Source organism: Hoplias malabaricus, chromosome 1, assembly GCF_029633855.1.
Source record: "Hoplias malabaricus isolate fHopMal1 chromosome 1, fHopMal1.hap1, whole genome shotgun sequence".
Lineage (NCBI taxonomy): Eukaryota > Metazoa > Chordata > Actinopteri > Characiformes > Erythrinidae > Hoplias > Hoplias malabaricus.
In genome coordinates this window covers 67,323,748-67,343,263 of record NC_089800.1, presented here as the reverse complement: position 1 = coordinate 67,343,263, position 19,516 = coordinate 67,323,748, and the positions used below count along the sequence as shown (strand labels likewise).

General features: G+C 37.8%; 1 protein-coding gene across 1 annotated transcript in view; it reads left to right on the top strand.

The window, feature by feature from the left end:
• The window catches only part of dlgap2a (discs, large (Drosophila) homolog-associated protein 2a), an 83,553-nt gene that overhangs the window by 13,671 nt on the left and 50,366 nt on the right, over positions 1–19,516 (top strand). The window contains exons 3-4 of the mRNA XM_066650520.1: positions 6,163–6,231; positions 17,252–17,411. Coding sequence (XP_066506617.1) covers positions 6,163–6,231; positions 17,252–17,411 — 229 coding nt within the window. The remainder of the gene's footprint in view (positions 1–6,162; positions 6,232–17,251; positions 17,412–19,516) is intronic.

Here is a 19,516-nt window from a genome sequence, read left to right as displayed (position 1 = left end):
GTTCCTGAACATTGAAGAAGTGGGTGAAAGGGCGCTAACAAAGTATGCAGAGCAACAGGTGGACTAATTATAGAACGACAAAGTGCCATTGGAGGCGACATAATGAAAAGTGACTGGAGAAACAAGGAGGTCATTTTAAAGTTATGGCTGATTAGTGTGTTCACTTATGCTTTGTTCAGTGTTTTGAATGTAATCATAACTACTTTGAAGCATATGATATTAACAGCTATTAACAGACATAGGGAAGAATGTAAGTCTAGGTAAGTGTCTACAGAGTGTTTCCACTGGACCGTCCAAATGTGGCACTGACCATGCTGTTAGATAAAGTCTTTGGCCAAAGGCCAGTAACACCTCTCCCAACACTCTGCTGCAGGAGTAAAGGCCTCTGGAGTTCACTTGGCTCCAGACCATTGGAGGTTAATGTAGTGTTTATGAGATTATGCCCACTGACCTACACTTTATATGAATAATTTACCTTGCACTTCCATTCACTGGCACCTTTATCAGCCCCACATTGGTGTACAATCCCTAGGTTTGGGTAGGTTTTGATCACAGAACTAATAACCTGATATAATTTGGGTAGTGGACAATTCAAAGGACAGACAATGATGTGAGAGTGGCACGGTAGCAGTGGTGTAGCTAGGTAGAGAGTGTTCTACCACACAAAAAAAAAATTACACCAGTGTGATTATGTGGTCGAGTGTAAAATGTGAAGGCCTGGAGTATGGCTAACAAACTGATGGGCTCTAGTAAGTTGGATATACAATGTATGGGTTTCCAATATAGTGGCCATAATGTATACATGCAACATCCTGGACCAATGTGATAAAACTGGACACTGACTAAAATAACTGGACTGAAAGGTACCCATTTTAAAAGTGGAAAAAGACCAAGTAGCCATTGGGGTTTCGGTGCCTTGAACAAGGGCATTTCAGCTGTGGATGTTGATGGAGGAGATAGTGCTGTTCCTTCACTCTCTTGCCCTAATTTTCCAGCAAGTTGCGGGAATCTAACTGATGACATTCTAGTGTCAAACCCACTTCTCTAACCATAAAGTGTCATAGAACTGGAGATGAATTATAATTGAAAGCAAACTTAGGGATAAACAAACATATTAGTAAAAAAAATATTCACTTTTAGGATTTTATATGTGGATTGCAACTTTTTGCTGGTACAAATAACTTACTGCTGCATAAAGCCTTTGTAAGATTTAACAATAGGTCCTTTAGATCCAGAACACCTTGAGAAAACCTTAGAAAAGGAAGTGTTAACAAGAAGCAATGCAGATCATGAGCGAAAAACAACAGCAGCAGAACCAAAGGTGATAATTGGATGGAAAGATCTTAATATGATATTTTCACAAATAACCAAGAGCTCTAAGAATAATAAACTGTGCCATATGACACAGGCTTAGACTCATGACAGGAGTCTGGAGTTCACAGCCATTTCTATGTCCAAAAGTTTACAGACTGTTTGTATAATCACTAGAAAATCATTGCCACTAAGGTCATCATGTACAGTAGTCAGCCAGAAGGGTATAAATCCCCCTCAGCAGTGGGCTGTGGAACAGTGGAACTGCGTTCTCTGGTGTGATGGAGCACCATTCATTACATTTGGGGTGAGTGGTGTTTTTTTCTGTCCAGAACTAATCATCCAACACTAGTGTGTGTGGCTGAATGCCAACATATTCTCACAGCAGTGTTCCAACAGCTAGAGTAGAGGCTATTACTGCAGTAAATGGGAACAAACTACCCACCCTTCTCCTCATTTCAGTATTAACACATTGTCCAAAAAATTGTGCTATTATATGGAATATGAATCTGGTGAGTTTTAAGTTATTGTTGCAACTAAGGTGTCCAATCCTTTGAAGGTCTTGTATTTAATTTGATAACGGTACAAGCTTTTTGTATCTTTCCCCACATTCATAATTTGTAAAAAACACGTTGCTAGGCAACAGCGAACTGCCATTATGATGTAATAGTGGGACATTGTTGTAACCACGCCACTGGAATGCCATTTCCACAGTGACAGAATTTGTGATGCGGAACAATCCGTAACTGAACTGTAGCTCAGTGATGGATTTCATTTATAAACACAATACATCATTTTGAATTTAATATTCTATGATTAATGAGGGAAATTGCAGACTAATTTAAATAAAGTCTTGGATATGAACACACATTCATTCAAGGAAATCAGTGACTAATACAGGTTTCTTATGAAATATAATACAATGAATAGAAAAGGTTTATGACAAACAGGTTCAAGTTTCTTGAAAAAGATGAAGTTTATCCAATAATAGAATCAGGTTGGATACAGATCTGTCTGCACTGAGCTTTATAATATTCCCAAAAAACTTGTATTTCTATCGTTTTTATCATTATTGTCTTAAATCCATAATTATTCATCATCAAATTTTCAAAATGAATGCATAGTGAAACAAGTGGATTTATTTGAATAAGGAGTATTTGACACAATGGATTGGAAACAAATAGGGAATAAAAACGCAATGATACTAAACACAAAGAGAACTCCAATTTACCGTCATTCATTGGCGTGTTTTAAAATGACCACGTAATGAAAAATTAAACTAATTTACAGAAAAGCCATAGAACTATATATTAACTATTAGGGGGAAAAATAGAATAAAGCAGATTTCACAATACGTCTATGAATTTTATTCTCTTTTTTTAAAATCTTACCTGCACTGATCAAACACAGGATTAAACCTGCTGAGAGGTGACATGAATAACACTGATTATTTTGGTCCATGGCACTGGTTGAATGGGGGGATATATTAGGCAGAAAATGAACAGGGAGTTCTTGGAAGCATGAGAAATGGGTGAGGGCTTTCACACTGAAGTGTGTACACCCTGAGCTCACTGCTCACCAAACACTTTCACACGGAACACAAAATAATGACCAATGGGACGTATGACGCAGGGATATGAACTGCACTGACCACAGCAGATTCACTGCTATGTAAAGTTAATGTGCATTCATCTTTTGCATTCCGTGTTACAAGAAATGCCACAGACATCCAATAGAAGAGCAGTGGGTGTGTCTGTTTTCTAGTTCACTCCAACAGGCACAAGAAGCTTTCTTTTGGTTCAGAACCGACTGTTTACTCCAGAGATTACATTTCATTTCGTAAACAAACCAAAAGTGATTTTTCTGTTGCACTGGAGGACCCTTTGTGGATCTTTTATATTTAAACGTGTGCATTTCTTTTAATATTATCCAAAAATAAATAAAAGGGTAATGCAATGATGCTATTACAGTGGACCTGTTCTAGTTTTTCAGTATTTATATATTTCTTTTTTTTATTGTTTTTCTGCCCCCTTCTACTCTTTTGTGAGCCCTTTAACCTGCCCTGAATGACCCAGTAGCATTGCTGCCTCTTATTTGCTGGTACAACAGCAGTTTTCTCTTTGTGCTTTGTGTGAAAAGAAGCATGGCTTAATTAACTCTCCTCTTCAGAGGAACTACTCTGGTTATAAAGACTTCAGCTCGGTGGGCGAGTGCTTCCAGGGCCAGGAGGAATATTTTAACAGGCCCCCGGTATATTACATCACGTCTTTGCCTTATTGGGTTTCGCAGAGTCAGCGTTCTGCAAGCGCCGAACAATGCACTCTGCTGAATTAATTTAAGAGAGAATGGCTTTCTAAAGATAGAACGGGGCTCTTACAGCAGCGCAGCAAGACGCGCCTTTTAAAGCCTTTTAGTCCAACCTCGACGTCTTCACTCGGTGAAAGGCAACATACAGACCATGAAAGAATGTAGTTATACCTTAATGATGGTATGAATTGTTCTGATCGGAAGATGTCAGTGCTGGAAAAGTGTTGGTTGGTAACACTTCATTTCAATAGTATGCGCTTAGACAGTGAACAAACGTCTACAGACTGTCAACAAACCGTGAGCCAGCTGACATGAACCAACATGTGAAAACATATCTATCATCCAGCCCTAGTTGAATGATAGATTTAGATGTATTCATGTTGTTGAGAATCAGCTGCTTCATGACTTTTGACTGACTGTGGAGTGTCTAAAAGCAAGCTACTGAAATGTAGCTTGTAACCGCTAGTAAAATGTAACTATGTTTCTTCTACTCTTCCGTTCCACCTTAAATGATGGAGTAGTCACATTTGGATCCTAGTCTTCACAATATTAACACTGCTCCATTGAGTAATGGGAAGGGAGGCTCTGCCCAATGTCAAGGGTCGACTGGAGGATTTTGGACTGTGGAACAGTGGACTTTGAAGTTATTCTCTGGACATTCTCTGAAGTTATGGAGCTCCATCCAATTTGTTGGACATGGAATTTGTGGAAAACAGCTTTGGGAGAATATCTATTGAACAAATCCCATCACTACTCCCATTAAACTGAACTTTTGTGAACTGAACTGAAAGAAAGGAATGATGTTTTAATTGAAAATGGGAATTTTGTGGCTGATGCTGATTTTGGAAGTTTAAAAATAAATTGGGATTTTTTTTTTATTTGGCTGATACCTTTTTATATATTAAATTGAAATTTTAGACTCCATCAATGCTTTGACTAATGATGGTCAGTACCTCTAATAAACTCATTTTGTGAGATGTGAGATAAACTTTATGTATATATCATCATCACTCCACATTTAGTATGAAACTTAGTCATGAAACTTTTGTCAAGAAAAGTCACAAGAAACTTGCACATTTTTGTAAAATTACCCTGGTAGATGCACCAGCTCAGTCTGTATTACAGCTATGTAGTTGAGCAAACAAAAAAACACATTTAATATCTGAATATGTCAGTGCTATTAGTGGCCTATACAAGTGATATAATTAGTGTTAGATATATGTCATAGTTTTGATGTTGGAACTTGTCTTAAACTGTGTTTATGGAATATTACTTCACTAAAACTGCACCCAGTTTGTGTTTCATCCTCATGCCAACATCATGTCATTGGACAGTTCCTGCGGTGATTTCCTTGTGGCATTTTTTTTTCTGTACCTTTTCACATGGTAGAGCAGTTTATATTCATAATGTCACATCCACTCAGTCACAAACATTATTCATAACAGAGCACAGCCGAGTCTGGGTACAGAAACACAGATCTCAGGTCAGAAAACATTTTTCCTTTCATATTAAATTGGTGAAAATAGAGGATTTTAATAAAATATTTTGGCACAAAATTGATTTATTTTAAATATAACACAATGGAGATAATTTTGGTGTCTGAAGTTTACTTCGTTAAAGCTACGAGGCTAATATAGCTATCAATTAGAAAAGCTCTAATTACAGTTAACATTGTGCCTGGGACTACTTAAGCAAATCTATTTCAGGTGAATACAGGACATATTCCAGCTTAAAATAATCAACAACTAGGCCTTTTGTGAGGTACTTCACATCTAGCCTCCCAGACCCTGGGCAAGTCTGAAACCCAAGACATCCCTGGCAGGGGGAAATCCAACCTGAGGGAACAGGGAGGCCTTGCCCTTAAGTGAGAGAATGCCTCACACCCTGTGAACCCCAAGCAGTGATCTCGAGAGACAACATTTAAACTGCCAGATGTGGGTAATGGCAATGCAAACCAATGGTCTATTAACTTAGCAAATTCACTTCACATCCCACATCTAATGAGTTGGTGGTAGTGTCCTCACTTAGGGCAAGGTTGTCCTGCTGGAGTTTTGGAGTTTTCGGGTTTCATAGCCCCTCAGGGTGCAGGGGGCTTTGATAAACACAGAACTCCAAACTTCAGACGCCAGGCATGTTTTGGCTGGTTGTAGAAGAATTAGCATAAAAAGAAACACATATTTATCCTCCATTCTAACATTTGTATTCTTAAGAATGAAATTGGTCCTTTTACAATCTGTAGAAGGACCACACGTTTGATTGACCACATGCCTCATATGGCATGTAAAAGTGTAACTTGACTGACATGGTCTGAAAAAAAAAAAGAAAAAATCACACATTCATACTTTCACTTCATATTTCACCATCTCTTTTTCTCCTACTATGACCCTCTCTCTCCGCCCTCACTCTCTTCCTCCCAACATACTTCATACCACTATGACCACTCTCTTTTTCCTTCTGCTTTTTCTTTCCCCTCTCTCTCTCTCTCTCTCTCTCTCTCTCTCTCTCTCTCTCTCTCTAACTGTTATTTTCTCTCTCCACTTGCAGCTCGTATCGTTTGGATAAGTCCAGCAGCGACGTGGTTAAGTACCTCACCAATTTCGCGGCAGACTTAAGGTGAATACACACCGTCATTTCCGTCTCTCTCTTTCTCTCACTCACACACACACACACACACACAATGACCCATTGTGTGGACCCTGTTAAGGTGGCCCTGAGACTTATTGCTGACACACTCTGTGTGGATGACTCAAATGCGCACACACTCACACACACACACACACTCACACACACACACACACACACACACACACACACACACACACACACACACACACACACAAAATCATCAATGAGGGGTCAGTAAGGGCAAGGTCCTTCTTTTAAACACACACTGCTTAGAATCTACAATGAGCTTCAGTCTGGCAGAGGGCACTTTCCCCTTTTCATTTTATTGACATTATGAGCTCAGTTTTTATTGAATATTTATATACACAACAGATGCAATGCAGGTGTTATGCTGATGTTTGAGTGTAGGTTTATGTTCAGATCTCTTTGCTTTGTGTTGTTGTATTGTTGGCCTAATGTAAACATAAAGCTATGTCCATTCAAGACCATTCTGGGCCTTTAACTTCAGCTCAGTGGATTGTTGGAGCTAAATTGAGCCCTCTATGTTCTGCACTGGCAGAGCCTCATTCAACCTAATGAGAATTCGCAGCACAATTTTCTCCCTAAATCAGTGACGGTCAATTCCCCATTGATATCTAGTTCTCCCCCATTACACAGTTCTACCAGCTGGCATAGTGAACATTAGACAGTGCCTCCTCAGAGACATGTGAGTCCAGTCTTTCCAAACTGCCTTTAACTTAATGTCTTTGCAGTTCTATATGCTTGGAGGAGAGCACTAACTAAGGGGGAAGGGAAAGCCACTCTAAACACCCAGTGAGGAAAAGCCCGTCTGTGGTAACCTGGCCACAGATGGGATCAAACTCACAAATTGATATTTATACATTGCTCACACTTTTGTATCCCATTATTTATACTGATCATGTTACAGACCGGCAACCTACTCAATCACAAACCCTGTTTCTGGAAACATTGCTTATTTGTAAATTGTTTTAAAAACAGGAATCTGGGATTACTATTTATTTTAAATGTTTTTATTGACCGACTTGACTGTATTTTTTTAAACAAACACATTTAAAGAATTTTGAATCTGATGCTTGTAAAACCCTGCAAAATAGTTGAGAAATAAATGAAAAGTTGATAGAAATTCAAGTTTCTCAGTTCTGAAACATTCCACAATGAACCTTTGCATCCATCAAGGACTCCAAAGTCTTTACACAGAAAAAAATGGTTCTTGGCACGTCACTTTGTGCCAAACTTTATGAGAGAATCATTCAAACAGTTCAAAAAGTACATTTTCCTATGCAAAGTTGCCAAGAATCTAGACTCTTCACCACCCATCATACACAATTCTGAAAAGCAGCAAAAACCTTAGTCTCTGTAGAGCACAGCTTCAAAATCACTGCTGAATTTGTGTGACCTTTGAGAAATCCCAAGCCACAATGGTTTAGGAGTATTTCGGATAAACACATATCACTTAACACAGCCCACTGCATGTTAAAACCCCTGGGAACTTTTTTTTTGTACAAGGCTAAACATGGGTGTTATGTGAAACATTCAGCAAAGTTTAAATAAAAAACACAAAACAGAAATGATAAAGCAAGTTTATTTATAGAGCACCTTTCATACACAATGTCAATTCAAAGAGCTTTACAGAGTGATAAAGAAAACTTACAGTAGAACTTAAAAAGTAAAAGAAAATAAAAACAATTTGAAGTTATAATATAGAATTAAAACAGAATATATAATTTAAAAAGAATGATTAAATGAGATAAAATGATTAAAAGCTATTCAGTAACATTTAAAACAATAAAAACAGAGTAATAAAAAGGACAGCTATTAAAATAGTACTAGAAATAAAATACATAGATCTACATTTTAAATTCAATATATGTGCAGTGCTACTCAAAGACACATGAGAACAAGAAGGTCTTTAGTGTATATTTGAAAATAGTGATATTTGGGGCAAATCTGATAATCAGAAAACAAAAACAAGTGCCAAATCTGGAATCATAAACACACTATACACCAACAGCTAGCTCTTTTTACAACCACTTGAGCTTCAGTTAGGGGCTTCTGTCTTTGCCTCTTTCACAAAACAAGGAAAAACAGACATGTCCAGACATGTATGGCCAAATCAGTTTAGAGTTTGTGTTTTGTAGAGTATACAGTATCTCCAGTTTACAGTACAGTACAACTAAAAAAATTAAAACCAATCTTTCATGGATAAGGAAGCCTAACAAGGTAAATAAGAGGTACAAAACAAATTGGTTGATAATTAATTGTTTTTAGGAAATGTTATGGCTGATTTAAGACACAGGTCAAAACAGACACATTAACATAAGAGATGGTAACAGAAAGCTAACACAGGAGGAAGGTTAAAAAATAAATAAATAAATCATCACACAACAATTATTTAAATACCCCTGTATCTGGGCAAAGCGGAGGTGCTTCAAACATGTGATATATGTCCTGGCCTGCTTTGTCAAACCCAACCTTGGAATCGAGTTCTTCATCTTGTCCATAAAGTGTATACAGCAGAATTTCAAGACTGCCCCCAAAAGGCCAAGGTGCATGCACCTCGTTCCTAGAGAATTATATTTCTTTTGTGGAACTTGTGCCATTTTTTTCAAAGACATGTCAGAGGTTTGGATTGAACTTTTGGAATTTCCAACAGTCTCCAATAAAATTGCATATTCTCAAAGACACAGAGCGACGTAAAATGGGTTTTGTCTGAGAGCTCCTTTGGACCAGTACCTTTTTTAAGTATCTGGCTCATTGATACATTTAATTGTTTATTTATTATTATTGTTTATGTATATATATATTTTTGAGGGGGACACTTTACTCAGTTAGTTTCCAGTTTTTAGCCATCACTTTATTTATTTATTTATTTATTATTATTTTTTTTTAAATTGGTGAATGTTTTTTTTCCATTCTGCCAAAATGTTATGAATTGATTGTATGGTAAGGAAATCTATTTTGAGGTTTGATGGTTTTGGGAACAAGCCCACATGATTAATCACTCTCATTGGTGTGGACCCCCCACTGTCTTGAGGCCGAATTTGATGTGCAGGGCCCAAGCTTCTCATCACTAGCGATCGTAGATATCTGACCCTTTTCTTAGCTGAGGAATGAACCGAATAAGATCATACACAGGGCTGGACTACTCTCAACAGTATATGGCGCTGTACCCTAAATTCAGCTTGATGACACATACAAATGTCTGAGAAGTGTTTCTGGGGTCGCTTAGTCAGCTGTGGCCCCTGGGGACCCCAAACCAAGCAGGTGTAAACTAGGCCATGCGGTGAAGTGCTGAGTACAGCGAAGCTGTGTACCCACCGATGTTTCAGGCTTGCTCAAAGGCACTGAAAACATTGACACAGACAAATCCAGATCCAATGGTGTCCACAATAGACTTCAAATTGGACTCAGATGAGGAAGAACAGGACACAGGCAGACAGTCAGTAGCATCTGAAGACCAAGAACCCTGAATGAAAACCAAGAACCCAGACTGCTGAAATATTCAGGAATGAAGAGAACAGATTAGAGTGATAGCCCAGCATATGGTAAGTACTAAGTAAAGTTATATTTTTAAATATTTTATGTGGTCTGTGTTCACTGCAGTATTATTTATTGTTGTATGAATTATTGTGGCTTTTGCATAGATTAGAAACTACAATCAGTTCTGAATGCAAGGTACAGTTGGATATTGGGTCAAGCAACAGGCAGCAGTACAGTGCATGACAAAAAATCCAGCATGTGAGGGCCTGAATAGTGTTTATGTTGAATCCACGACTTCCTAAAATCATAATTGGTGGTTGGTGAGGTACAGTGGTACACCATTGGCTCCCATGTTAGAGACCTGGGTTTGATTCCAGGTCTGGGCAACCAGTCTGTGCTACACTACTAAGACTCCTTGGGCAAGACTCCTAACAGTCTGTTGGCCTACCTGTAATACCAGTAACCTTGTGAGTCGCTCTGGATAAGAGCTTCTGCCAAAATGCCATAAATGTAAACTAATTGCATGAAAGAGTAAGAATTAGTTATCAACACTTGTCACATACACGTAAACAAATTGTGTTTGTAGAAAACAGGAAAAAATATATATGTTTATTTGTTGTGGAGAGCACATGTCTTTTTTTTTCTTATACATAGGTTGCTGAGCACAAATGTGCCACAGCTGAAACATAAATGGGGTCTGGGAAGCAGGAGAGAAGACTCAGAGGTTCATTTCTCTCCCGCGAGGCCAGGGAAGACAGAAGTCAGCTACAATGTCTGACACAGAAGAGGAGGAGGATGACGAGGCAGCCATGGTGGGAACAGAAGAGGTGAGTTGTGCTCTCTGACTTAGAGAATGATGGAACAGGAAAAGCAGCTGGAAGAGGAACTGTCTGGAAGAGATGAAAGAGTGAAGGAGGCACTACGGCAAGACCAGCCAAGCTAGGATGAAGGGCCTTCACACCAAACTAAATGGGAAGAATGTGAATCTTCAAGTGAGCAAAAGAACACAAAACAGGTTTGCCTCTGAAAAAGGCCACAGCTTCAAGTGCTCCTTCAAGCATCTCATAAAAATTAGTTCAGCAACAACACCAAAGTGTCGTAGGAAACTATTTAATGCTAGGTACCAATAAAGAAGAAGAAAGAAGAACACCTCTCTGAGGTGTTTTGAAGCCTTCAAAAGACACAGGTGTCAATCAAAAGTGCAGCCTAAGATACTAAAAAGGGTAAGACTGAGCCTAAGATATATGAATTATACTGCCTGTCACCAGGTGTGTATCATGTGTACACTAAAAATTCTATGGCAATTACAATGTAAAGTCTAATTAAGCAATAATACACAAGATGGAGTGCCATAATGTGAGATATTGGCACCGATGTCCTGTGGTCGTAAACACAAGGCCACAGGGTAACAATGTCACTTGATAATCTTATCTAAGAGATAAGCTACCGAGATGAATTCAGTTGACTACACTGTTGGGGTATAAAAGTTTGAGGATAAACACTCATAAAAAGCTCATAATATTGATAGCAAACACATGCATAATCCCATAACTTTAATCCAACCCAATGTTCTTTAAAGTACGAAAGGCCAGAAGTACTACAAATGTCCCAGAAACAACCAGTTCATTAAAGCTTCAAATCTATTTTTGGCTTCAGCTATACATTGATGTAATAATAATAATAATAATAATAATAATAACAATAAACAACTTTCTGGACGGATCTCATCAGGGTTGCAGGCCTGCTTCCAGCTAACTCCTAAGATCTGAGGGAATCCTTGATGTAGATCCTCCTTGATCTTTGTTGACCTATTTTGGACACCACAGGTATGCTCGGCTAGAAAACATCCACCTTGGAGCAGAGTGTGAAGTTTTCTGAGGTGACACTTCCACCTCCTCTCCCCCAAACTCACCACACTCCTTCACCTCCACATGGCCCAAACATTTCCTAGCCATCTCCTCTTCCTGGTTCCCACCCCCTTTAGGGCTCATTCGGCTCGTCTAATTACCTTTTTAGAAAGAATATTGGCTGCATACATCTATATCAAATACCTCTACCCCAATTTTTGAATTTACCAACATTAACACATACACATATTTTAACCTTTCCTAGATGTTAAAGATTTTTTCAATCTATGTGAAAATTTTCACAGAAAACCTCACGTGGCAATTTTACATCAGGCCAATTGCAGAAGATCAGTACTGATCTCAGTGTAAATCAAGAATCTGTTCAAAACAATGTGTGAAAAAGGAAACTCAACCGCTTCCTTGTTGGATGAAAAAGTCTTGGTTACATACCGCTGTCTTGTAAACACGGGTGTTGTTGCTAGGATAGATGTATTTTGTGCAGTGATACCAGGGGAGCTTCAGTCAGAGTGCCAGTGCCATGCAAAAAAGGGACTCCTGGAATATCTCTCAGCCAATCACATTGCAGGGTCGGAACTAACTGGTGTATTTGGTCAAATTTTGTATTATAATTTTCATGTAAAATACTGTTTCTTCCATTTCTTTAAGAAACTTTCAAGTCAAGACAAGTAAAAACACACTAGCCCAAGCTAAAGGATTCATTATAAACATACTGGTTGTTTTATCTTTTTTTATGCTTAGGTTTATTTATTAACACAAATTCTATTTAGGAACTGTTAAAAATGTTTTATGTATAAATCTCAAGAATGATATTTTATTATTGTAATATCCCAAATGTGTGATCTGAATTCTAATTAGGATTTAATTCCTAGAATTGTATCCCACTTTCCTAACTAGGGACCCAATTTCCAACAATCACAATTTAGAGTATCATCGCTGTCTAATTAAATACATGTATCTCCCAAAATAGTAACTTTACAGGAAATGGAACAAACCTTCTTTATTATCAATAAAAGTGAATGGAAGATTTTATTCCAAGTATGTTTGGAGCATTTCTTTTGGCATTAATATCTTCACACAATGACACGTTGTTGTTGTGTTCAAATAACATATTTAACTAAAAATCGACAAAATTGGCATACATGTCTTTAATTGGACAGTGATTAAATATATTTTGCAAACTGTCAAAACTGTCATCTGGATTCCCAATTTGGAATCTAGTTCCAAAATAGTTTTTTTGGTTCCAATTTTGTAATCCACTAAATTGTGTCTACATTCCAGAATTATTATCTAGATCTCAAAATAGTTATCTGGATTCCATATTGGGATCTAGTTCAGAAATCATGACGCTGGTTCAGTTTTTGTAATCTTCCAAATCTGTGATATATAGATTACATTTTTAGAATGACATGACGTTTTGGGAATTATGTCATAAGTTTGGAATTAAGATCAATATATCTGAAAGCATTATTATCATAATGGAACTGAGAACACAATTTGAAAATAGGTGCCTAATTTTGGAATTTAGATGACAATTTTGGAATTAGTTTGGCCTTGTAAATAAAATTTTGGAATCGCGATCATTTGGAAACGTATTCATAATTTTGGAACTGAGATATCATTTTTTAAATTATTTTCATACTTTTGGAATTTGGAATCTAGTTACAAAATCATAATATATGTTCAATACTTGTAATCTTCCAAAATTGTTATCTTGATTCCAAATTTTAGATCTAGTTCCAGAATCTTGATACAGGTTAAATTTTTGTAATCTTCCGACGTTATGATATTTTGATTACATATTTGGAATCAGACAACATTTTGGTATTTTGGATCAAACATTTTGGATGAAGACAATTTTATTGGGAATGAATATTATTTTTGAGAAAACAAATTTTAAACTAGATTCATTCTTTTGGATCTAAGATGACAATTTTGTAATTCGGTTGACCTTGCAATTACAATATTGGAATCGGGATACTTCGGACGCAGGATCGTAATTTTGGAACTGATTATTAATACAATTTATTGTTTGATATGACAACTGTGGAATTTTGATTCAAATTCTAGAATTAATTGTAAGTTAAATTTACACTGAACTAACATGTTAGAATTTATTTTTTAAAGTGTTTTAAGATGAGTTCTGTCTGAGAGCTCAATCGAACCAATGTCTTTCTGAAGACATTTATTTATTTAATGTGAAATTGATTACTTCCCCAAATCCATGCAAAGTGGAGTAGGCAGTATCCAAAGTTTAAAAATCATGCTGTACAATAGAACAATAGAACAAGACAAAATTATATGTACAAATTCCAAGAATGATATTGTATTATTGTATTATTCCAAACATGTGATCTGAATTCCAAAGTTAGAATTTCATTCTTATAATTTTATCGCATTCCAAACCTGGGATTTAATTTCCAAAAATCATAATTTTAAATATATTTTTGCAAACTTCCAAACTTGGAAGTTTTCCTAGTCATCTGGATGCCCAATTTGGAGTCTAGTTACAACATCCACTAATGTATGTAATACAGTGTCTTCATTCCAAAGTTATTTAATTTCAAGAAAATTCGTTACCTGGATTTTGGATGTAGTGTCAAAATCATGATACTGGTTCCAATTTTATAATCTCCCAAATTTTCAATCTGGATTTTAAATTTGGAATCTAGTTCTAAAATCATGATGGTGGTTCTGTTTTTATTTCCAACTATTAACAGTCAAATAAAAATCAGTCAAATTCTCTGACATGCAATTGAAAAAAACTAATTGAAATTTCAAGAAAGTAATATTATTTCTACAAAGAAAACACATGCAGCTTCACCTCTGGGCTCAATCTTGAAAGCTTTCTGCCAGAACTTACAAACTGATTGTAAGGCTCTCTTGAGGTTGACAAGCTATATTTGAGTTTGGATTTTACTAGTTTTTTACATTCATAAGCCTCATAATTGCACATTTTGTTCAATTTGTATTTTGTATATTTGTATTTTGTTCAATTTTAAATTTTGATTTTTGCTGTAAGCCATTAACCCAGTTTTTTTTTTCATGTAGTACAGTGAATCTGATCTTCAGTTGATTGAGGAGGAGGAGCAGCAGCAAGCACCTGCCTCTTCTATGGAACCATTCTACTTGAATTTCTACAGGAGAATGAAGAAGAGGAGGACATTTAGTTCTGGGTTGGGGGAAGTGTTGAAGACTAAAAGGATGAAGACAAAGAAAATAAGAAAATAATCCTACACCTCCTTTTCCTGTCAGGAAAATGTGACTTCTTCATGACAAATCACTGAGAGAAAAATTGTCCTCCACCTCTTCATTCATTGAAGAAAATGTGACTTGTTCACCACAAAACACAGAGGGAAAAATATTTATTTATTTGTTTGTTTATTTGTTTTAAATCAAATCAATAAATATAAATGTATTGTTTTCAAAAGAGGAAAAATGTTGGATATCTGCATAACACATTTGGAAATAAATTTAATAAAGATTTCAAATTTGGGAAATCGGAATACAATTTTGAAGTTATCATAATTTTCGCATTTTTCAAATTTTTGGAAACATCACAATGTTGGAATTATAGAACATATTCATGGAGTAACATCAACATATTGAAACAGAAATATTTAATTAAATTCATTAAGTGGTAAAATTTAATATGAATATTCAGAATTACAGGTCAGGCCCTATGATATGTGTTAAGGTAGGACTTAATTTTTTATTAACTTTTATACAAAAAAAAAATATTGGTAATGGATAACACATTTGGAAAACAAAATCTAGGATTGTGAAAAAAAAAATGCTATGGGGCTCTATAGGGTTAGAGTAATCCATGTTTCAGCTTGTTTTTGGGTAAAACTAATTTAGAGTTCTCTATGATAAAGAGATTGTGATAGGTGACTGGTGTGAAGGCCAACATTTTTAATGGTATTCATTGATTTATTCATTATCTGTAACCGCTTATCCAGTTCAGGGTCACAGTGGGTCCAGAGCCTACCTGGAATCATTGGACGCAAGGCAGGAATACACCCTGGAGGGGGCGCCAGTCCTTCACAGGGCAACACACACACTCGCACATTCACTTACACACTCACACCTACGGACACTTTTGAGTTGCCAATCCACCTCCCCGGAGGAAACCCACGCAGACACGGGGAGAACACACCAACTCCTCACAGACAGTCACCCGGAGCAGGAACCGAACCCACAACCTCCAGGTCCCTGGAGCTGTGTGACTGCCACACTACCTGTTGCGGCATCGTGCTGCCCATTTTTTTAATGGTATGGGAAGCAATATTACCACAGCATGGCTGACTTATAAATGTATGAAGGTACCATTGATGTGGAGTCATATATTGGCATATGCTGCCATCAAGGTGATGTTTTTAAGTCCATGGTTATTTCAGCAAGACAAACTCAGGCCTCAACTGGTAAATTCAACATGGCTTCATAGATACGTGTTTAACTGACCTGCCTACAGTCCAGATCAGTCTCCACTATTGCATCCTGGATAGAAGAATCCAGCAACAATAATAAAGATTTGTTTCAAGCCAGAATGGGAAAGTTTCCTCTTGCAAACCTGCAACAATTAGTATCCTCAGTTCCCAAATGATTAAACAGTGTAATTAAAAAAGAAGGTGATGTTACACTGTGGTAACCGGGCCTCTGTCAGAATTTTTATTTGGTTGAGTTGGTTGTAGGCATCAAATTTTTATTTGATTAATATTTACAAAGTACAATCAAGTTATCACTAAAAACATTGAAGATTTTTTTCTTTCTATCTTCCTCTGTTAATTAAACACTCAAGAGAATTAACAAATTGCAGATACTCATATTTATTGCATTTTACCAAAATATCACAGCTTTTGAAAACTTGTACATTACCTCCACAATCTGTAGCCATCCTTCAAACATCAGGTCTATTCATCAGTATCGAAATCAAATTTATGCATAAACCCAAAATCACACTGGCTTTGAAGGTTATTGTTGACAAGGGTTGCCAGATTCTCCAGCAGTGAATGGGTGGCTCATTACACCATTAGTGTCTGAAGACCTGGGCAGTATTGAGTGTGCTTTCTCAGCCTCTTTCTCTCTCTCAGCATGACTGGCCTGCTAACAAGCCCCTAATTTGCATTTTTCTTCATTTCCTCCCATCGATTGGATGCTTCAGCACAATGACCAGTCGAAGAGCCACTTTTAGGCTGGTGATGGACATGTCGATGATGACTGGTCAGAGAGATGTTTGCAGTGAATGGTCAGCGTCCTGGCGTGACTCTGTCTCAGAAAGACTTTAATATGGAACATTGTGTCCTACCGTATTTTGGTTCATACCTTTGGTTCCTGTAGGTTTACAGGTGTAGTTACAATACAATCTACATCAGTTTACCAGGGGACGCATCTTAGTGTATCTTAAAATTGTTTAAATCCAGATGAAGGGATAACTGTCCATGAACTGGGCTTATGCCAACTGTCCATAAAGATTGTCCAGGCTAGCAAACGTAGTTCTGAATGCTGTGAGCAAGAAGTGGAGCAAGTACAAGTTAATGTTTTTTTGCACAATATTATTAATTTAAATCTTCATTTTTCTCTTGCTTTCTATCCCTCTATCCCATCTATCTCCTTTTCTTTTTCACCCTCCATCTGTTCAGTCAGAGCTACCACCTGCAGGCTTCAAGGGACATCCACCCGAGCATCACCCTGGACCCCTCGCCCAACTACAACTCACCCAAGTTCCGTTCTCGCAACCAGAGCTACATGAGAGCGGTCAGCACCCTGAGCCAGGCCAGCTGTGTCAGCCAGGTCAGCCAGGTGAGCCCACCTCTCTCCACTGTTTGGTCACCAGTGATCGAATAGCTTTAGAATACCAAACATAAGTAATACAGTTACAATATAAATAAATGTACTGCACAGACCCATGTTTATTCACTCTCAACTTAAATTACTGTGATCATGTATTTCCTAAAAACACTTCAAATAAAACACACAGCATGTTTGCAGTGTAGGTAGGTGGATTGGCGACTCAAAAGTGTCCATAGGTGTGAGTGTGTGAGTGAATGTGTGTGTGTGTCTGTGTTGCCCTGTGAAGGACTGGCGCCCCCTCCAGGGTATATTCGCACCTTGCGCCCAATGATTCCAGGTAGGCTCTGGACCCACAGCAATCCTGAACTGGATAAGCGGCTACAGATAATGAATGAATTTTGTATTCTGCTGTAGGATATATTTTAAGCGTGGCCCTCCCAGCACTAATGGATATCTGCTGATCCAAAACTAAGGCCTCTGTTCTAGGCTTTAGAACATTGCTGTGGGAATTTGATATCATTCATCTCCATGTTAATGATGTCAGCTACTGTTTGAATACAGTTGAATGAGTCTGAATACAAGCTCATCCCAAAGGACACAGCTGGCCTGAGCTGCAGTACAGCAGGGATGATTTATACCCTTCCAACTGATGCTTAGAACAAGCTATGGAGACTTTACGCTCATGTGCAGCTGCTCCGAAGCATCTTGTTTTGTTGCATATTGTACAAACTGTGTGCTGAGGCTAGCAGCGGTCACTTGTTAGAAGAGCAGCCTAAAACAGATTCATCTTGTTGGATGCAGCAGAGTTACAGACTGATTGTAAAAGCAACGGAAAGACTTTATTAAGATCTAGCTGCTGTATCTGCCTACCAGCATGTGCAGGTCCTCATGGGTGGGTAAAGGGTGGGTTTTAAATGTCATTAAGATCTAAACCCCACTCTGGAAATAGATGGTATTGATTTTGTGTGAAGTGTTAAAGATGAGTTGCCCCTTCCTCTATGTCTCTCTCTCTCTCTCTCTCTCTCTCTCTCTCTCTCTCTCTCTCTCTCTCTCTCTTTCTCTCCGTACCACAGCTCTCTGACTTCCTTTCAGCCGCTGAGGTCGTTAAGAGATAATGCATTTTTTGTGCTGGGACAAGATAGCGATCTGAGATTTTGTAGATTGGCAAATGGGGATCTCTGTGGGGCGGCATATAGATACCCATCAAACTATTTCAGCTCGGCTTAGCAGAGGTCCTTCCATCTGAGGGAGCTTTACGATTGACCCGGCAGGTATCGGTCATCGGTTTAAGGTACAGCTTCCTCAAATCAGCCTGCTTAACAGTGGGAAAGGTTTGTAGCCCACCATAGGTTTACTTGTTAACAGCAAAACAGATGGGTCAAACTTGTCTGTGCAGGATGTAAATAGATCCAAAGTGGTAAAACTGTCTACAACGGTGTATAGCACAGTTAACTTCACTCTCTCAAGATGGGTGGGATGGCACTCACTCACTGACAGCCAATGTGGGTGTCAGGCTGCCTTCATAACAGAAGGCAAGTTAAATAAGATGCTAAGGCTTTACTTGCTTGGTTCCTGGTTTGTTTTCCACTATAAATGCCTGACCCCCCACCCCTCTAAAAAATGTGGAGCTGGTGATATTACAAAAGACTCCAATGAGAACTGCAGGTTTTGGAAACCACAAAAATGGCAGCGATAAAATTAAGCATTGTTTAATCGTCATTTATAAATGTGTTGTTTTTTTGGGGCTGAACATGACTCGGTGCCCCAGTTCTGACAGATGAGTAGCTTTTTTTTTGTTTTTTTTTTGTTTTTTTTTTTGCTCCTTGTTGCACTGTCCTGTTCTCGCTTTGTCAGCCACAAATCCAGAGTGTATTTTTATGAACTGCTTTTATGAGTCAAATAAAAACAAATGTGTTCTCTACTGTATTGTGGCAGTTTTGCAAATGTCTAGTTTGTGCTGAATGTACACGGGTCTCAGCGCTCTGCAAGGTTTACCCATCACATTTACACCCTACTCGGCTACACCCTACTGGGATAGGCAATGACTAGATTAGTGGACCAAAAAGAAAAGAAAAAGAAACATCTTTGTTCATTATGTTAGTAAGTATGTCATT